The 21,329-nt window shown below is 48.2% G+C and overlaps 1 protein-coding gene across 9 annotated transcripts in view; it reads right to left on the bottom strand.

The window, feature by feature from the left end:
- Positions 1-21,329, bottom strand: part of LOC119550594 (homeobox protein prospero) — a 57,460-nt gene that overhangs the window by 6,307 nt on the left and 29,824 nt on the right. For 6 of the 9 annotated variants that reach the window (XM_037859403.1, XM_037859422.1, XM_037859413.1 and 3 more), the window contains exons 3-4: positions 7,161-7,205; positions 54-6,166 (exon numbers count right to left, since the gene is read on the bottom strand). In XM_037859403.1, the coding sequence (XP_037715331.1) occupies positions 54-5,242 (5,189 nt within the window). In that variant the 5' untranslated portion in view covers positions 5,243-6,166; positions 7,161-7,205. The remainder of the gene's footprint in view (positions 1-53; positions 6,167-7,160; positions 7,206-21,329) is intronic. The other 3 variants (XM_037859460.1, XM_037859469.1, XM_037859454.1) reach the window with 3 other exon arrangements.

The raw sequence follows: 21,329 nt of genomic DNA, 5'->3' as shown, positions 1-21,329 counted from the left end.
TCCCAACCCATCTTTCTCTGCTGCACACGGTGCTGGACTAGGTGGAAACTCACTTGGCCATCAGCGACTCCTGGTGCTGTTCTGTGTTTAGTTGCATTTGCTTGTAAAAGGATATAGTAGGAGCCATGCCATCGAACTGCATGTCGGCCGAGTTGCACTCGGACTGGCGATCCTGGGCGTCCATGACGGCCCGCAGGCAGGTCTTGTAGTCAGGCGATCCACCGTGGTGGGCGGCTGCCAGGAGGGCGGGATGGAGCATCGACGGCGGGTGGGGCAGCGGCGGCGAGTCGCGGGAGTCCATGAGGGCGCCCAGACTGCCCGGCGGACTGGAGGACAGCTGCATGGGCTGGTGGTGCGGGTGGTGCTGCTGGTGGTGCTGATGCAGTTGAGCGGCCGTGGGCTGGCCAGCGGCTGCATGGGGATTGAAGAACGGCGAGTACGGCGAGAAGACCTTGGACTCGTGCAGCGAGGGATTGGGAATGGCCACGGAGGTGGGCAAGGACACGGGCATCATGGGTGGTGGTGGTGGCGGCGGTTGTGGGTGGTATGCGGCTCCTCCCCCACTGCTCCTCGTCGGACTCTGGGCGGGCGTGGCATTGCTATTGCCGCCATTCGCTGCCTGCTGTTGCTGCTGTTGTTGCTGCTGTTGCTGTTGTTGCTGCTGCTGTTGTTGCTGCTGCTGCTGGGGCGTGGTTGGAGGTCCTCCGGTGGGCGGCACCACACCATCCTGGGCCAGAATACGGCTGACGGTGCGCGGCGTGATGCGGGTGTCGGTCACCTTGTGGCGCTTCTTCTTCGGGGTCACCACCAAGCTGAGCGCCTCGTTCTGCTCCAGCTGCTGTTGCGTCTGCTGTTGCACACTTTGCTGCTGCTGCTGCTGGGCGGACTGTTGCTGCTGTTGGGCGGTCTGCTGCTGCTGCTGCTGATCGGGCGGCAGGCAGAAGGGTCCGGTCATCGAGTTGTACAAAGCGGCGGCGGCCACCGGATTCATGCCCTGCGGCGTCTTTGGCGCCTGGAACATGGCAGCCGCTGTGGGCGAAGGACGAATGTGAGGAGGCGGTATATTAAGGGTACTTAAGCTATTGTTAGTGGGGTTCGGCCCAGCTGGCCCGTTGTTTGGGTTAGTATTCGCATTGGGATCAACCGACTGTTGCTGCTGCTGCTGCTGCTGCTGCTGGGCGGACATTGCTGCTGCTGCGGCGGCATGGTGCATCTGCAGACCCATTGCAGCGGCTGCAGCAGCGGCGGGCGAGGCGAAGGATAACTGGCTGCCATTTAGGCGGGGGGCGGAGATCAGCTGTTGGCAGTTGGGCGGCAGCAGGGGATGCGATTGCTGTTGTTGCTGCTGCTGCTGTTGCAGGTGTTGTTGCTGCTGTGGTGTCTGTTGTTGCTGCTGCTGCTGCGCACTCGCATGTTGCTGCTGGGCATTCTGTTGCTGCTGCTGCTGTTGCTGCTGCCCATTCGACCCACCACTCGACACAGGCGCTTGGGAGGGCATTTGACTATTAGCTAGGAGTAGTGAACCATTATTACCTGATTGTGTTGCGGGCGTGGGTCCGTTCTGGGGCCTGTCCGCCACCTTGGTGCGCGGCGACTTCCGGTCTAGGATCTGGGAGGCGAGCAGCAGGTCCTTGTTCAGTTGCTCGGCCGCCGCGGTCACGGAATCCGCCTGCTTGCTGAACAGTCGCCGTTGATGGACGAACCGGGTCACAATGGTGTCCACCAATGCGGACAGCGAGGTGGTGATCTCTGACTTGAGCACATCGGCGAGTCCTTCCAAGTCCGTTCCCGACATGCGCATCATCGAGCTATTGTTGTTGGCGCGCAGCATCTGGAATTTCTCGGACAGCTCCGACTTGAGGGCGGTGTGAGCCGCTGCCCCGCCCATTCGCGTGGGCAGGCGGGCGGGTGCCGGGTGGTGCATCTGCGGCCTTGGTGCCGCTGTGACCGCCACATGTTGCTGCTCCATTTGCTGCTGTTGCAATTGTTGCAGCTGCTGCTGGTGGCGCTGGATCTGCTGTTGTTGCTCCTCCTTGCGTCGCTGCTGCTCCTGTTGCTCTTGCTCGAATCGTCGCTGCTGCTCCTGTTGCTGTTGCTGCTGCTGCTGTTGTTGTTGCTGCTGCTGCTGTTGCTGCTGCTGCTGCTCGGCGGCCTCCTTGGCCATGCGCGCCTCCTGCTCGAAGAAGAACTGTTGGTACATGGCCGCCGCATGCGACATATCGCCCATGTGCTGCAGCAGCGGTGGGAATCCTTGCGGCAGGGCGGGATGGCCCACGCCTACCAGAGGATTGTGCAGCTTGCCGGACATCATCTTGCTCATCATCTGGGACAGCATATTGGCACCGGAGTCGCCGCTCTCGCCCAGCGAGGTCTTGGGTTTCAGAGGAGAAGGTGATGGCGAACTGGAACCAGGTCGCTCCTGACCGACCTCCTCCTTGTGGGCGGGACTCACGTCTCCATCTCCGGTCAGAGTGGGCGAGGGCGAAAGCTCGATGTGATCGCTGCTGCCGTTGTCCGGCTCCTGTTCCTGCTCCTGCTCCTGCTCGACATCCTGATCCTGATCGAGCTCCTGGCACTCGGATTCCTGCTCCATGCGCGAGCACAGCTGCACATACTTCTGCTGCATCTCCGCCAGCTGCTCCTGCATGGATCGCAGCTGCGACTTGAGGGCATTCTTCTCCACGCGTTTTTGCTGGATTTGCGGAGACTCCAGCTCGTTGGACTCACTGTCGTCCTGGTCGAGCATCATGCTCTGCAGATTGAGGCCGAAGTTCAGGCCAGCTGCGGCGGCCACATATCGCTCCATTGCGTGTTGCTGTGGCTGGTAGAGCTTGCGCTTCTTGCAGCCATTCACCTGGAGCTGTCCAGCCTGGACCAAGCCAGAGGACGGACTGCATCGCATTCCGGAGACAATGTTCTCCACACGGGCTCGTTTCAGATCCATGCCCGGTTTCTTGAGACTACCGCTGCCGGAGTCGCGCTTCTGTTCCACGCAATCATCGTCGTCGTCCTCGTCCAGGACATCGTCCTTGCTGTTGTCCAGCAGCATCATGTCCGAGTGACTGGGCGAGGCCAGGCTCTCCAGATCGGAGCCGCGCGAGTGCAGGCCCAGGAGTTCCACCTCGTCGAGCATGTCGTCCACGGACTCTTTTTTGGTGGGCAGCTGGGTGGGTTCCTCGGGAGCCCGGCTCTCCGAGCGATTGGCCGCCGCATCCTCCTCGTCCTGCGCCTCATCCTGTGCCCCATGGCTATCCAGGGAGTCGGAGGACTTGCGTCGCAGGCTGCCATCGCTGGCCAGGCTGCTGTGGCTACCAGTGCCACTCCCACTCCGGCTGCTGTGGCTGCTGCCATGCGGGGATTGCTGCGGTGGAGGAGCTGTCTGCGGCTCACTCTTGATCTTGATGTCCGCCATTTCCGAATCGTCGATCAGATTGATGCTCTCCATGGTGTTGTTATTGTTGTTGGCGGTGGCAGCAATATTGTTGTTATTATTATTGTTGAGCTTCGTGTGCAGTTGCTCCTTCTCCTGGAGTTGCTGCTGCTGCTGTTGCTGCTGCTGCTGCTGTTGCATGGCCGTGCGCAGCTCCTGATCGAGTTGCATCAGCTCCTTCTTGCCCTGCAGGATATTCCGCAGCATGTGATGAGCCACCAGATCGTGTTGCAGTTGCGATTGGTGTTGCTCCCCACTGCTGGCTCCTCCGTTCAGGGAACTCACTGATGCTGCCCGAGGTGGTGAACCACCAGCAACATCGGCTGCTGCCGCCTCCAAGGAGCGATCACTGCAGGCGGAGACACGGCGACTTCCTTTCGGAGAGACACCCTGATGCGAGTGACTGGAACTGTGGGCCGATCCCGGCGAGATCGAGGCATTTGTGCCATTACTCAACGGCGTACTGTTCGCGGGAGCAATGCTGTTGTTGTTGTGCTGCTGCTGCAGCAACTTGGACGTGGAATTCAGGCTTCCGATGAGCAACTCGGCACTGGTGGCCGTCTCCATGGCGGCGGCGAGCATGGCGTTGTCCAGACTCTGGGGCAGGCCACTCGTTGCGTCCTGGGCCTGCTTCATTTGGCGGCCAAACAGCTCGTTGAGCATCTTGGCCGAGGAGCCACCAAACAGGTTGCCAAAGGCGGCCGTCAACAAGGACGATGCCGAACTGGCGCCCGAAACGGGTGAGTTGCTGCTGGGCGAGTGGGTGTGCGAGTGGGTGGCTGTGGCAGCCGGAGTGCCCAAGGTGTTGTTGTTACTATTATTATTATTATTAATATTGACCGAGCTGTTGACCGATTGTGGTTGGAACAGGGCTCCTCCACCAGCGGCACCCGCAGCAGCCGCGGCAGCGCTACTCATGAAGCCAGCAGCGGTTGCCGTTGCTCCGCCGTTGTTGCTACAATTGCTGTTGCTATTACTATTACTGTTTTGTTGCTGATTGTTTAGGTTTATGTTAATGGCAATGTCTTTGCTCAAGGATCTTTGACGCGAACGACGACTATTCACTTTACTGTTCGCGTTTCCGTTTCCGTTTGAGCCACCGTTATTTACGTTCGTGTTCTTAACTGTGGTTGGCGTGGGCGCTAGTGCCTGTGTTGCTGTTGGTTTTTTAGCCGCGCACGTTGTTGTCTTGCCGACGGCCGTTGACTGACTGATTTGCCGACTATTGCGGGCGCTGCGATGACTGCGACTGCCACTGCGATTCGCGTTCGCCGCCGTCGTCGTCGTCGTCGTCGTTGTTGCTGCTGTCGTCGTCGTCGTGGTTGCTGCCTTGTGGTTGTTGCTGCTGGCGTTGCTGCTGTTGTTGCTGCTGCTGTTGCTGTTGCTGTTGCTGCTGCTGCTGGCGTTGCCTTCGCAGCCTTCGAGCACAACCACGACGTCGTCGTCGGAATCGTCGGACTCGGCGGCCTCCTCTTCGTTGGCCTTCTCCTTTGCCTTCTCTTTCTCTTGCTCCTTGTCTGCCTCTGTATGGGTGCTGCTGGTTGTATTGGTATTGGTGGTCTTGGCGCTCTCGCCGCAATTCGCCGCGCTGCCGTCGCCGTTGACTTGTTGTATGGGTATTGGTGACGTGTGACCGTTGCTGTGGTTGCTCGGCGGTGGTTGCTGTTGCTGTTGCTGTTGCAGATGTTGCTGGTGTTGCTGATGTTGCTGTTGCTTGACAATTGTCTCCGGCTCGGTTGCCTTCAGCAGCACGTTGTTCTCATCGCTGTACAAACCAAAACAGTCCGCCTCGTACTCCTCCGATGACATCATAAGATGATGCCCACCAGCAGCAGCAGCTCTCTCCCTGCTTTCGCCGCTTTCGCTGCCTTCCCTGCTTGCCTTGCTTTCCCCTCAGCAACCCTAAGTCGTCACCCTCTCCGCTTCTTCGGATTGGCTGAATTTTCTCCGGGCTTTTCCCCTTCGTTTTGGGCAACGAGAGAGAGAGAGTGCGAGAGAGAGGGAGGGAGTGCGAGCGAGAGAATTCGCCGCGGCGTATGCGTGATTTCAAGTTTAAGTCCTGGCTGAGGCTTTCTAGCTTTCTAAGCGTATCCTTGCCCGAGTCTAAGTCCGTGTAAGGGAGATGAAGAAGAAGATGAAGAGGGGCCTATCGATGTGTGCTGCGCTTTCAAAACCGCTCGCTCCTGCAATCCTGCAATCCTGGCTGCCTGGCCGCGATGTCCTTGCTGCTGCTGTGTTGTTGTTGTTGTTGCTGTTGTAGTGCGCCAAACGTTGAAATTTTGCTGTCGCCCAACTTTTTGGTCGAAATGTTCCAGTTCAAAATTCTTGCCGCTGTTGACAGTTGGTTGCCGCTCGATTTGTGTCTGCGTTTTCTACGTTTTTTCCTGCGTTTTCTAATTGTGAATTTTGTTTTGAATTTTCTTTCCACCACCACACACATGCGAATGTCCTTTGCATTTAATTTTATTTAGATTTGATTTGTATTTCCCTTCGTTTAACTCCCCTTCTCGTACTCGTTCTCTAGGTCTTTTCTGCTCCTTTCCAGTTTGTTGTGTTTTATATTTTCGCTTTGATTTTTGATTCTCAAAAGTGTGTTTTCGATGCTTTGCCCGAATTTTGAGATTTTTATTCGTTTTATTCGTATTTTGTCAATTTTTGTCGTTTTTGGGTTTTTTTTTAGTTTGGTTTGGCTTGGTTTTCGTTTTAATAATCCTTGCTTGCGCTCAAAAAATCTTTCTGTAAAATTAATGGAAGGCATAAGTTTGGGTACATCTGCTGTGTGGGAAAAATGGGTGTACTGAGAGTGGGGCGAGTGTTTAAATGGAAAGTAAAAGTGGCTGGCCAAAAGCTTCTGGTTTGGGTGGCCACTTGATTGGTGCTCGGTTTGGGGCTGTCCAGGGGATGGCTGCTCAGGTCCTGTGAGGCTGTGGGTGGGTTTCTCGGGGTGGTGTCCTTAATTCAGCACAGGCCAACCACCCTTCGGACCCTCCTCCCACCCGAGACAGGTTTTTATCTAATTTCTCCACTTGCCAGTCTGTTTGTGTGTGTGTGTGATTGGGGGTGTGAGTCAGCGTGTGTGTACCCGCCCCTTTCTGTTTTTGTACAAAATAAAGATAAGTCACTTCGTTTTCGCTGATAAACAAGTTTGACTTACTTTTCTCTGCCACAGATACAGATACAGATACATAGACAAGTAGATACTTTGCATATGGCCATGGGTCGAATGCGTAAGCACTCGAAATAATCAATATGGGGACTTTGGAACTCGCCAAATGCGTCAAAGCATCGACTATCGATCACACTTGGTGTGTGTATCTTAAATGCTCGTTTTTCGTATCGTTAGTGTCTAGGGGCCATGTGCATTTCCCAAGAATATAGAACCACGAAACAGAATCCTCCCCTTTGGCAGGCTGGGTTTTCGACTTTCGGACCCTTCGATTTCAATTGCGAGTGCAATGGAATGCAGACTGCAGCCCGTAGGCCCAAGTCAATGTCAACGGAAGCCACCCCTCCGTTCTTCGATCCCTTTTTCGGCAACTGTACCTCCTAGCAAGCCTGCAGCTTGCAAGGACAACCCGGAGGGACAAGAACGAAGGCAAAGAGGGTGAGGAGCAGGAGCAGGAACAGCCACCCCTATGCAGGACTTAGTAAGTTGGTCGGGCTTGGTCTAGAGCAGGGTAAGGGCATTCCTATGCACAGCAGATCGGGATATTGGAATTGTCAAAATTACCACAAACAAAGCATTATTTTTCTCTGTCGTCCATCATAGATCCTCCTGCAATAGAAAAAGAAATTAGGAACGTTAGTGGAAAGGCAAAAACCAATTAAAGTAAGAATGGCAAAGTCAATTTGTATTACAATCCAATACTTATAAAATTTTACAGATTTTAGTATAGTTACTTATAGTTTAACTGGCATATTTCTTGTACTGTATTTTCTATAAATTTGTAATCGATGTTATAGAAATGTTAAATTCTTAAGCCAAAAAATGTTGTATACCATCCTGTCAATGTTAAAGTAAAAGATATTTTATTTTACTTTCAAGATTGTAATTGGTCCAATCTGTTTTAGAAAAAAGTTATAGTTTCAGTTCTATACAATAAAATCTATTTCTTTGTTCCTTACAAATACCAGAGTGTAAGTCTTCGGTTTCATTATCTTATAAACCATCTGATAGGTAAATTGCGCCCACGTGCCCGTATTCTTAAGTCGAAGAAAACTACCTAATTGCCTCTTTATGTCGACAACCTTTTCTTGAGGAATGCTTTCTTTAGATACTTTTCAACTGCTCCTACGATAGACAGTTGGCATTTCCAAGTTCAATGCACTTCGGGACTTGGTCTAGGAGCGTTATCAATGGGCCTTTCTAACTTCAACCCCGCAAGGAGGGCATAGAAACCAACATATGGCACTAGCCCAGGAGAAGAAAGGAGAGCAAGGAGCGAAGAAAGTTGCCAGCTGAGGCGAACTTCCACCTACAAACGACAGCGCAGATAATTACGACCTTAACACATTTTCCGTTCATGTTCCGATGGAAAACGCTGGCTTCGGCGGATACTTTGCATGCGCTGGAAATGAGGGAGGCGACGGGTTTTTATGGAGGGGCAGTGCTAGGGACATATATGTACATACATGCATGTATCTCAAAGTGTGCTTTGGAATGTGCCTTCACAGATCGCGGCACACGGTAATGTACTCATCGCACAAACGACCGAAGTGTGGCACGGCCATGTGTTCTGTCTATATTCCTCTCCTTCTCGTGGTCGGGTGTCATCATTAAAATATGCTTTGGCTCATAAAAAGTGCCTACGAGGGGGCGAGGTGGAATTGTGTTACGGTCAAGTGACTCTAAAATCCGTTAAAACTAAAAAAAAAACTGTCCCAAAACTGAACTAGTGGCAATTAGGCATTGTGATTCCGCTTCAAAGAATCATTTTGCCAGATTAAATAGCAATCTGGCGAGCTGAGATTCGCTGGAAATGGAAAAATGAGCAAATGGTGGGGGAAATCACGAAGAGCAATGCGAAACTGGTAGGGATTCTGCAGCCCCTATGCTTATACGGATGCGGAAGGAAACGATCGCCACAGCCAACAGCTGATGATCGCAAACGACTGCTTGGAAGCAAGGGAGTTTCAATACACTGAGGATAATGGGGGTTGCTTTAGTTACTTTGATGTTTAAAAGCATCCACTTGTAGAATGATAGAAAATTTACTTAAGATATTTTATATCTTAAAAATATTAAAGCGGACTTTAATAAGAATAATATTCATAATATATTGAAAAAATATTTAATTATCTTGTCAATTTAATAACGAATTATTAATTTTAGAATTATAAACATTAATAATATTGAAAGGCAATTGATATTTTTGTGCTTATAAAAATAAAACAAATATATAAAAATAAAACTCAAACTTATCAATACATGTAAAATTATAAATCAAATCGGTTTTGTACCATTTTAAAATCGAATTTTAGAGATGATTATAGGTATTTTTAGCAGTTATTTTATTTGGGTGACAGTTTAGAAGTCAGTAGTATTTTTTCCAAGTGTGGTTATGGCACGTACTTGGCTGCCACGAGCGGCGAGCGATGATCGGAGCACACCTGGACTCACAGTCTATGCCTCAATGCGCGTGCGCACAAGCTGGCGATCGCTGGAGGAAGGAGGTGGAGGTGGAGTTAGGAGGTGGAGGATAAGGATGAGTATGAGGAGCAGGGGCAGAAGGAAGAAGCCAGGCAGACGGAACCAAGGGGCGTGCTCGGTGGTGGCATTTGACATCCATCCAGTCGGGAACCGATTTTTACCTGATCCCAATGCTGTTTGCCTAACGGGTGGTGCGGAAGTCGCCCGAAGTCGACGACATCAATAAAGTTCAGAAACACCTTTCAACTTGTGTGTTGGCATTCACTGCCAATGCAGTTGCAGCTTTCCAGCTCTCCACAGCTCTAATCCTGCCACAAACACATTAAAATTATGTTGCCGCAAAGTTGGCTGGCAGTCGTTTCCACCAGAATTGGCAGCAACTTTGTGAAGCGAATTGTGCTAAAAGAAAATGTCCTTCTCTGCCTTCTCCAGTGGCTGTCTCAAACAGGGATTTTATGCGAAAACTTTTCCGAGAACTTGCCAAAAGGTCTCTCTCTAGCGGTATAGCAATGCAGTAAACTCAAATTATTATGATGTCAGCCCAGTCTCAGTTATTGTTATGGCCATTGCTGCTTTTTCGGGAGCCCTGAGGTGGAGGAGGAGGAGGAGGAGGATGAGGTGCACGCTCCTTGGCTAATACCCCGACTGCCAGATAAGATACAGATACTCGTACATGGAAACACTCTCACAGATATCGGCGTTTGGTCGCCATATGGCGGGCCATAGATACGACATCCGTGCGATACTTTCGAGTGGAGCCAGGGAAAGGTTTTCCCGCTGCTCTTAGCCAGGGAGAGAAGTAGGTTGCCTGGAATTCTCTGTGATTTTTTATAAAGGGGTATTTGTAATTAGGGGAAAGGATGTGGCTAAGGATCATCATACCATTCTAAACAAATATTTTGTATACCAACATACCTAAAAAGGAACGATTGTTAACAATTCATTTTTAACAAGTATGAAACATCTTGTATACCCACACATAAGAAAACTGTTTAAAAAATATAAAATTAAAGTTCTTAAAGATTGTATCTGCTTATATTCTGTTCTATACATCTTAGGCTAACCAGAGTTATGCAACTGTAGACTTATTTATAACTCCAGATATCTGGATCTATCCAAATTACTGGGTATCCTGTTGGTCTCCACGTAACTTATCGGTCTTGTCCTGCTGTTGTTTTCAGACATAAGCACTTTTTGTGGTCGCTGTTTGTCGTGGCTGCGTTGTTGGCTTTTATTGTCTTTCAGCGCTTGATTAGATAGCACACACTCGTACATTCGCAGCCTGGGATACTACATACTACGGATATAGACACGAGCTTGCCGAGATACAGATACGGATATGTACTAGTATTCGGGCCAGGCACGCAATGGCAGCCAGAAAATGGCCATATGTGGCCAAGTCGGCTCCCACTGCTCATTTTTCCAGACTTTTGTTTGGACAGTGGTCGCTGGTCGCGACTGTTTCGACTTTGAGGCTTTTCCACCATCCTTTTCCTTCTGCCCTCCATCGGGCTTTTGTCCAACCTGCAAGCCTGCACCTGCACCTGCCACCCACTCCCACCCACTACCCCACATTCGTGTCTAGTGCTTATCGCGCTTTTGATATCGAACAAAAAAAAAAGAAAGAAACAGGGGGAAAATGCATGCCTAACGTGTGTCCTTTTGCTTCGCCTATCTATGCAGATATCTTTCTCTGTCTCTGTGTGGGTGTATAAAGGAGGGGGAGGGGGGAGGGGAGTGGCGGGAGGGAAAGAGGAGCTCGGGCATTAAAAACATTTTCATTGTAATCAAGCGTACTTTCTTTTATTATTATTATTTTGCCTCTCTTTCCGGCACTAACGACGCAAATTACTCAAATGTATCTGGCAGATACTTTTTGTTTTCCGCCTCGATGTCGTTCCGTTCGTGTATCTATATCTCTGCCGCTACCCGTCTCTGTCTAGAACTGCTCGTATATTATTTATTGATCGCGATAAGCGTCACGAAGCCAATTTCAAGCGTTAGCCAAATGATACTTGCCCCCTCCCCAAACTCCCGGCTCTTAATCGTAAGTGCTTTTTGCACTCGCTTCCAACTAATAATGAGTACAGTCCCGTCAAGCAATGGAAGTTCTATATAGTACTTAGAGTTCCCTTTGCCAGTCCCAGTGATTTCATATCCCCTCCCGAAAAAACATCCGCTTTGGTGCGTGGCAGTAACCCTCCTCTTCGCTTGCATTATTAACGTTGCAATCAGAGGTAGACCCGTGCAGCTGGCAGATGTCGAAAGTCTTTTCCTTATAAATAAGTCACCCCCTCGAACGTCTTGAAGACGCTCTGGGAAACCAACTGTCGTCGATCGTCGGCCGTTACATTTCCTAAGGGTTCGGGGTCTAGAATGCTATAGTGGTGTATGGTATAGTGGGGGGTATGGGTTGTCCTGGTTCTGGCGTGTGCTGTTTGAGCATAGAGCGTAAACGGAGTCTCGAAGTCACCCAGTGGAACTTTAAGGCACTCGTTGGGTTTTCCACCTTTCTGTGGGCCGGCTGCCTTTTGTAACGTATTTCTTAGCCCTATTTTTCGGCATAAGTTTCAAGGAGTGGGAGTGCCAGAGTTTAGAAGTTGGCGTAAGGGAAAAACTTTGACACGCAATGTCGTTTGGCTCCAAAAGCGACGCCTCCAAAGTCGCTTGAATAATTCAATTTTTCGTGTGTCCGGCGCGTAATGTGTCCATTTAGCCGGTGGTCATTACGAGACGCACATGGGCAGGCATAAACACTTCCTTCCTTCGCATTCCACCCACCTACTAGAAGGGGGTTATAGTTCCTATTTCCTTGACAAAACACCTTCTCCGCGGAGACCAGCTGGGCTATTTTGTAGGTTTGTAGGTGGGTGGCGCTGGTGGTTGACTTATTTTTATGACAAATGCGAGATATGTTAATGCGATAGGCTGGCTGTTATTAAGGAAATTACCCACACATGGCGAGTCCTTGAGCCGCATACAAATATTTGAAGTTTCAATTTCAGCGTGAGCGCTGGCATTAAAAAGAATACATGTACGACTGGACTGGACTGGAGAAATGACTTCATGTCATGGCTTGAGATAATTAGAGGTTGTGCACGGGACTACCTTTTAGTCTATCTTGTAGTACTGTATTTTTTTAATAACTTTTTTTGCCAGAGGATGGTGGCTTTGATTGCATGTTCAGAGCCTTGGACGGCACTTGGGTGTCGTTTGACCCGCCGGAGTGACTAACCTGGGACCCGAGACTCGGGACCCTTGGGCTCCGGACAATATACATAGCAGCTGAGTCATCCTCAGTCGCCTCGTTCGCCGCACACTCGGGCTAAATTTGTTTAAATTCATCTGCGTATCAACAAATTGATTGTATTTAATTCAATTGAACCCATGCAAAGAGCCCAGCCAAGTGGGGGGTCACTATCGAGCAAGTTTTCGAGGCATCTCCGAGGCAAATTGACTTGAATAATGAAATTTGCTGCTAATAAAGGCGTACTGCGATTCGTTTTCATAACGAAATTGGATTGGGCGGAGGATTGGGGATCTGGGGGATTCGAGCTGTCGGAGGCGTCGAGTCAAAAAGTCGCAATAAAATCTTGTAAAGCATAAAATTCAATTCCCATTGTTCATGTTGGCTCCTCCTTCACCCTTGTGTTTGGATTAAATGGAAAAGATTTTCTTGATCAAACAATGGGAATGTCTGAGGGCGACAGACAATTGTTGATTTATGCATCGGAGATGAAATTCTTGGAAAACTTTTGTGGTTCTCATCTCATCTTCCATGCAGCATTTAATTCCTTCGTAATTGCAATGAAAACTACTTCAGCTCAGGAAAGGAATGGAGAGGAGAGGAGAGGAGCCATCCTGGCTGGGCTTTGAGCCATCGTCCTGGCCATCATCCTTGGCTCCTCGACAAGTGACAGTTTCAATTAAAAATCCGTTAGGAGCCGAGCCATCGCTTAACCCTCCTCGGACCGAGTTGAGTTTGCCAGTCGGGCAAACAAAACTCAAGTAGTTGCGAGATTCATTATGATAATTTAGTTGCTGGAGAATCCTGCGAGTCCTGCCTCCGCTTGACATTTGAAGAACTTCTGAAGGGTCGCTGGAGGAGCGCCAGCGAGTGAAAGGAGATGGCTGCGACATTAATGGAATTAAATTTGTGGAAAATGGTTTTTCGCGAGGGCGAAGGAAAATCAAGGGGGAGGGGGGTGATGGTAGGTGGAGGGTAGGGTACAGCCCCTACCCATTTGAGTGGCCCCTGGTCAGATCAAAGGGTTACGGGCTGGCAGGGGAACACGTGCTGCCCGCTGATTTCCGAACCGAGCCGTGAATCAGACTTAACAACCACTTGCCGTCCAGTCGGCAGCTACCCCATTCCATTCCAACAGCCAGCCAGCCCATCGTAACCCATCCAATCCGATCCACCTCCTCCTCGGTGGATGACGATGACTCTTCTGACAGCTCGTCAGCTGGCATCATAACTCAGCTCGCATTTGCGTCCAGTTCTTTCGGGTCTGCAAGTCAAAGGCTGCAGCACTTAATGAGTGCATCCGGTGGATGCACTACCCCCTGGCCTTGCATTGCTTCATTGCACTTTACATTAAAGTCGCGACATTACACAATACGAACATTAATGTTCATTAGTGTCGTCCACCGGGTCCAGTTCCAGTTCCGTCGGCTGTCTTAGGGGGTAGTCCCTGTTTGCTGTCCACTGTCTATAGCCCACAATCCATATATCCATTTCGATGTCAATGCAATGCCGATGGCCCTGTCGAATGTCCATGTCCCTGTCATAAAGGTGTCAAAGTATTGCAGCGCTTCACGCTCAATTAAGGGAGGTCACTCATCTTGGAGCAGGGCGAAATCTTGGGACCTTGTAATTGAAACCCAGCGGCGTCTTCTGGGCTCTTTCGCCGTCTGTTTCTTACCAGGAAGTGCAGGCAACCGCCGTGACGTCTTCTCCCTTTCATTTTTGTGTGTGGGGCCCACCTTTGTTTGCCTTTGGTTTGGGCCTTCTAGGCCTTTGTTTTCGCTGACGATGATGATGGTCTTGTCTTTGACCTTTTGTCTGGCTGCGGTTCATTAAGGCAACTCGAAACCCTTTAATTGTTGTGTCTTCCTGATGTCGCCGAGCCTGAGAACTTTTCTGTCTTGGTCACAGATTTTGTTTTTTTTTTATTTTTGGGAAAGGGAGCAGGGTGCTATTTGTTTCTGCTGATGTGCTGGCCCAACGACTCCAGAATTAGTTGATTTATGAATTATGACTATGTGGACCAGGGCAGACAGGCTGTCTGGCAGTCCATAGCCTAAGCTGCCGGATATTCTAATAAAGCGGCCTCCAGCTGCAATTGCAGCGAGTGCAGATTTAACACTTCTTGTCAGAAGTTGATTGAAGCAACCCCCAGCAGACCAGTTGAGTTCTCAACTTGGACGGCCTTTCGAAGAAGGAACCGGCAATTGTCCAATGCGGAACTATGAAACTAGTCCGCCATGGGAACCATATATGTACATATATCTGAGCTCTTTGGGTGCTGCAGTCAAATTAGTGCAATCAACTTATCTTGTGCGTATCTGTACTGTTCTACAGCCACTTGCTGGCAATTGGATCTTTGCATCTAACACTTCAATTGTCCACTGCGGTGGGAATTTGTTATGGCAAAGGAAAAACTATTTAAGCAAAAGGAAATTATTAAAAATTATGACCGACCCTTGGGTCTTTTTGTTTCTTTTTTTATACTCAGAAACCGTGTGAAAAGCGCACCCTCGCCTTTTTCTCCGGGTTCCGTGATCTGCGATCGCAGATCGCCATGCAAATGGAAATGGAAATTGTTTCCTTTAGCAGCATTGGTTCTGCTTCAAGGCGCTTTCCGGCATAGCTTTACATGATTCGGCAGGTTCGGTTCCCAGCTGGCTGAAACAATTCTGGCTTTTCCTCCCCCTCGCGAGGACCTCACTTCCTCCCGACTTCCTGGCAAGCAAAGCGTGAAGTCCTTTTCCTTTTTTTTCGGCTTGGGCCTTGCAAGTAATTTTCGGAATACTTCGCCTTGACATGTCAACGCCCTAGTATTTTTGGGGGGGTGGGATGGGGGCGAATGCAGGCAAGTTCATTGTCGCCACCCTCGGGCCGAATTCATTACGCGAATGTATCTCACAGATGCAACCCCAAAAGCCGCCCCAAATGTAAGCAAGGAGGGCGGGCGAAAAAGTCTTGAAGGGCACTGCACAAGAACAAGGAGGCGGAATCGAAAGGAGCCGTGGTTGGATGGGTGGGGTCTCGAATCTCGAGCAGCAACTTGTGGCAATGCAACCAGAAGACAACCCACACTGCCGCCCAAAGAAGCCAGAAGGGTGGTTCTGCCAAGGACATTTGAGGAATGACTGCAGCAGCATTACCCAGTCCAAAAATCCTTTATGAAATACCCTATCATGGTAATGGGTACCACAAGCAGCTGCTGATTACTTCTGTTGAAACGTTTTATGATTTTTTGAAACTCATTATAAAATTGTAATTAAATTAAAATTAAGATTGCATTTAATATAAATATTTTAAAAAGTTCGAATGGGCAACTTTAAAATTATATAACTAATAAGGAAGTACTTTGAATGTTTTGATACCTAAACTCAATTATGTAAAGGTAACTTGTGTCAAGCTCATTATTTAATTGAAATTTAGACACATATATTAAAAAACAATAACATTAAAAGTAATCTTATTAGTCTTAAAAATGATTAAAAATGAATTGGAAAAGGGTATTCTTGGCTCCTCAAAGGCTAAGCATTCCCCTCCTATTTTCCGGCAAGGCAAAACGCATTTCATTTTGGGCTGTCGGTCTGGAGAGTCTCAAGCCCTGAGATGGCAGACAAAAAAAATTAAAAAGTGCATAATATGAATCTATAATACATAATAATAAAGCTTAAAAGCAGCAAGGCATCTCGAGAAGAGAGGGGCGAGCCATCAGCATCCTTGGCAGACTGGCAAATAAAAAAGGGTTGGTCCTGCCAACGTCCTGGGCGAACAACAAGAAGTGCAAACAGAAAATAAAATTTTCGTTGAAAAGAAATTAAAAATCTGCAAGATTTGCATTTTGACTCAGACCCCTCAGACCAGATGTAATATATGTATAATATTTTTGCCAGAAATCCCAAACCCCGTCGCAACAAAAAAAAATATCCCCCAGCCATGGCGCAAAAACTTTTGAGTGTTCACCTCAAAGTGCAGCGGCGTGGACAGTGAGGATTTCAGGATTCAGGATGAAGGATTTGAGATTTGGCTGGTTAGGCTGGCCGGGGCGCTAATGATGCTGCTGGCGCTTTGATGGCTGATGAACTTTCTCAGGCCCTGTTCTTGCCTCAGTTTCAGTTTCAGTCCGAGTTCAATTTTAATTAATGAGCACACAATTCGCCGCATAATTTGCATTTCATATCTGTCTTCCCCCGCCCAGTGGCCCCCTTTTCAGCTCGGCCTTGCCATTATCTAGGCATAATGCCAGCGGACTGCGACTTGGACCCGCTTAATTAAAGGCTGCCTCCGACTTCCACCTGGCTTGGAGCTCTCTTTATCTCCGCGGGCATAGAATAAACACAATATGCAAAGTTTTTCCACTGCCATTGAGGCGCGGCCCATTGAAACGGGGCGCCAGAAGAAAATTCGAGCAAAGGAAAAGTGCAATTCATTTATTTGCGTTTCCTTCTCCAGTTCTTCACTCCGGGCTCCCTGGTCGTCCTTCTATTTTTTTTTATATTTCTTATTTTGGCCAACAGTTCACGGCAAGGAGTCCATCGTCCTGCCTTCTCATTCATATTTATGCGCTTTGTGGAAGACTGCTCCTGCTCCTGCGACTTCTTCTCCTTGTCGAAGTCCTTTTCCCTGCCCTCGCATCCCCCATGCCCCCGCTGCTCCTGTGTGCAATGCACTTGTCAAAGCTTAATTGAAGGCAAGATTGCAGTCTGACTCGCTGACTCTGGCCCACTGTTCCCCTGCGAGTGTGTGCGAGTGGCCCTGTGTGTGTGAATGCGGCATATTTTCCCAGCGACTTGGCAAAAGTCGCTGCAACGTTGCTCAAACAAAGTGAAAGCCAAAGAAAAGAAATTACGTGTGCCCTGTTGAAGGTGCTGCAAGTGGGGTATATAAGCACTCCCTGAAAACTGTCCCAGTTCGGATAACTTTGCCTAACTAAAATGAAGATATTAGAATGACAATATAGAAAAAAAAAAAAGACTAACAATGGGAATAATAAAAGGCATAAATATTATGGTTTTTATGAATAATACCTTTAACCTTAAAATAAATTTAATATATGATTATTTTTATTAGAAAAACAGAAGACATAAAAAAATAGAAATTATTAAAACTTAAAAAAATATTAAGTCATGCATATTATTTTTTCAATAAAAAATAACTTATGGCTAAGAATAAATTTAAAGTTTTTTAAAAAATAGTACCATATATTAGTGGTATGGTACTGAAAAATATAAAACAACACATTATTTATGATGAAGAGAAACAGTTTTAATTATATCTAATTTTGTCAATAAACAGTTACGTTTTAAAATAATTAGTTAAAATTCTAAAAGTTAAAATCTTAAAAAACACGGTACAAAATAGTCGATCCTTTAAGTGATGTCTTGGCTTCCCTGCAAGTGCCTACCAGCTGCCGTCTGCCAACTAGCAGCGAAAGCGATCTCCAGGAACGGCCTCCTGCCCTCCACTCACCTTTCCACCCCGCAGCCCACCCTATATTCCCGCTTAGGCCGCAATTTGCAACAAAAAGAAACCAAAATTAGACAAAGACTGGGGAAGGGGAATGGGCTTGAGGATGGAAAGGAGTCTGGATTCGAGACGGGTTGCCCTACTCCGAGGAGCACTCACACACACGAGGGCAAATAAGGAAAGCCAACGACGACGACGACGACGGAGATGTCAAAAGAATGCAGTTAAGCACACAATTGACATTTGAAACGTCAACTTGGGAAACCACTCGAGCTGAAGAAGTTGCATAAAAAAGTGCCTCCGTTAGGGGTTTCCTCTGCGGCTCCCGCCCTCTTTTTTTTTCTTTCTCCTTAGGGATGAAGTGGGGCCAAGAATCCGAATACGGGGACCGACTTCTTGCAAACAGGAGGTTGCAGTTTATTTGCACGGCAAATAAATTTCCATGCAATGCGGAAAGTGCACGGGTGAGGTTCCGGGTGGCCAACGGGGCGTATGGGTTATGGTTATCTTTCTTGCCGTGCTCTCCATTCTAAGATAATCAACAAACGGCGGCTGATGCTGAAGACTAACGATGTGCGCATATCTGATTGCAGTTTACTGTTGCATGCATCATTAAAATGTGTCTGCAGCGGCAACGGTCCTCTTCTATTTCGCCCCCCTTTTGGCCCTGCAGCTGCATTTTTGCTGCATTTTCTTTTTATCCTACTTTGCTTAAGGTGGAGAAGGGCTAGGGCTGTCTATTTGCATAGGGTGGAGGTGGTGGCGGTGGAGGGGGTGCAAAAGTCACAGATTGAAAGACGCGCCCGCACTCCTTTTGAGGCTTTTGAGCGTGTCGCTGAACTGTCGCCCAAACAGCCAGATTCTTTCAGCCCGATTCCCCCAGTTGATTCGGCCTTAAAGTCCACACGGGAAAAAATCCAATGCAATCGATGTGGTTTTAATTGCTTATAGGGATGGATTGTTAAGAGCTGAAACTAACGATCCTCAAGAATTCGCGTTTTTTACAAAGATGTATTTAAAGAGATCTATGAAACATTTTAACGGTTAAAAAAACCACGTGTTGCTAAAGAATTCGCGTTTTGTTTAAACAAGTCACAATGTATACGAAAAAAAACCCTGAAGATATCTCTGAGTCACCTTTTGTATGAATTCATTTCAATTTTTTCTCCGTGCAATTACGAATGAAGTCTATTGCCCGGCCATGTGAGCTGGCAGTTGCCTATTAAGTAACCCGTGGAGACCACTTTGCTGCCAACTGCATCCACTCGCATCCATGCAGATATTTCATTAAGAGCCCTGGCAAACCCGTGAAGAAATAACTTTTGCAACATTTTCCAGCGCCCCCGAAAAAAACCGGAAAATATATACTACTACATATGATGAAAACCTGGAAAAACTGAGGAGGCCTACGGAACGAAAGCTGTAAGGGTTTTTCCAACCCCACTCACCTTGCCGAGACCAAAGTTTTTCAACTGCGCCAACTACCTCAGAAATACCCCCACACACACACACACAGATACACATGCACACGCACACACATTGCAGTTATGCCTGAAAGGAGGTGACTGCATATCCAGCCAGGCAACTCCACGCTTTTCCTTCCATTTCCCAGAAATTTTCCCCCCTCATTCTGAGTACTAACAAAAATTCATCCAGCGGCAGCTAAGAGCGCAAAAATTATGTTGCATACATTACGGCGTGCACACAAAAACAAAAGAAACTGCAGCAGCAACTTTCTGCAGCAATTTTCTTCAACCCACCAGCCGCCCACTTGAAGCCGCTTTTCCCACTGCAATTCCCTGCTACTTCTGAGTAAATTAACTGCATTTCTTCACAGCCAGCCACACGGCTGTTTCGCCGCATATTTGGAGGCGCCACACAGCAGTCAGGTGGCAAGGGATGATAGGGGGTGGCAAAGGGTGGCAAAGGGTGGCCCATGGTGGCTAAGGGTGGAGCCGAGCCCAAAAGGGTTGCCAGCGAGTTGCAAAACAAGTTTTCCTTGTAGAAATTGTACTTTGCATTCGCATTAATTAATTAAAAATAAAATATATAGAGAGGGCTGTGGGGGGGGGTTGAAGTTGGAGCTGGAGTTGTTTTCGGTTCTGGGGGGGGGGGGGGGGGGGGGGGGTTGGAAAAGTCCTCGAAGGGTGGCTCCTTCGTCTGGCAGCCACTGCAGCGAAGTGGCGAGTTGGGGCCAAGGGGAGGAAACGGGCAAGATGGACGGATGCAACGGATGCGAAGACATGCCAAAGAAGCATGGGCAGCCGGAAGCCCGCCAGCAGGGGGGGTGCCTTTTTTTCACCCCTCTCTCTCTCCAGGGAGGGGGAGGCCAAAACTTGATGACTGCAAAACTGGACTTTGAGGGGGCGTGTGCACAAAAGCAGCAGCAGAACAAAGCCAACAAAAAACTCGCGAGCAGCAGTAGCAAAAAAAAAAAAGAAGGGAGAAAAATACAAGAGACCAGGAGCGAAAAGGGGCAGACCGGCGATTTCATTTTGTTTGATTGTTTGATTTCTGCTCCGCGTCGTGACCAACGTCCAGTGCATTTTGGCGCAGTCGGTTGAAGGGTCTCCGGCGTAGCCTCAAGACTTTCAGTGCGCCACGACCTAAACGGAAATCTGGCCAAGGGGGCTGGGCAAACTGGGCTGGGAAAACTGGGCTGGGACTGGAGTGGAGTGGAGAGGAGAGAAGAGCCTGGTTGATGATGAAAAACGCACTCGAATTAAAAGGTTTTGCTGGAAACGGGGACCGGACATCAACCTGATCGGGGCAGGAGCTGCAGCGCTTTGGGGGGTTGAACCACGAGTGGTTGCAAATGAATCAAATTAAAATATTTATGGGGATAATCTGTCATTTGAACAAGTGAATATTTTGCCAAAACCAGTAAGGGGAAGTGGGGAAAAGGAGAAAATATATTTCATTCAGAGAAATCAATTGCAGCTATGGCTTTTACTTTAAGAAAAATATCTATAAAATATAAAGAAATCAAAGGAAAATAATTAAATAATAGTATTAAATTGAATTAAATTAATAAGATTAAATAAGCAACTAAAATGCCTGAAAAACCCAGAAAATAAAAATTTAAAACTATTAGAAAAAACTTTAAAAAACTGAAATACCAAGCATTTAATAAGATTGAGTTATTAAATTTCCTAAAATAAAGAAAAAACTCAATTGAATTATATATAAAAAAATTAATGTGAAGTTCAAAAAGCATTTATTAGCAATTTACCGAAATGCCCCATACAATTCCAATAAATGAATAAGAATAAAAGAAAGGAGCTGGCCCAAGCAAAGCTTATGGAGATTAACCCCGAAATAGGAATGTCCTGGCAGGAACCGGTTGCATTTGCACTGCAGTCTAACTGCAGTTATCCTGCGTGTGTTTGGAGGGGGGTGGGGGGAGGTGCAAGGAGTGGGGTCTCAGAAGGACCAGGACGAGACGACGAGCTGAGCCAGACAGCCAGCATATTGCAATTTCGCAAATCAAACAAAAGGCAGCCGCAGAAAAAAACACACAGCGCCGTGGGGATGGGGCAAAA

Source organism: Drosophila subpulchrella, chromosome 3R (assembly GCF_014743375.2).
Source record: "Drosophila subpulchrella strain 33 F10 #4 breed RU33 chromosome 3R, RU_Dsub_v1.1 Primary Assembly, whole genome shotgun sequence".
Taxonomy (NCBI): domain Eukaryota; kingdom Metazoa; phylum Arthropoda; class Insecta; order Diptera; family Drosophilidae; genus Drosophila; species Drosophila subpulchrella.
The sequence above is the reverse complement of the archived record's forward strand: the minus strand, read 5'-3'. Positions and strand labels throughout refer to the sequence as shown.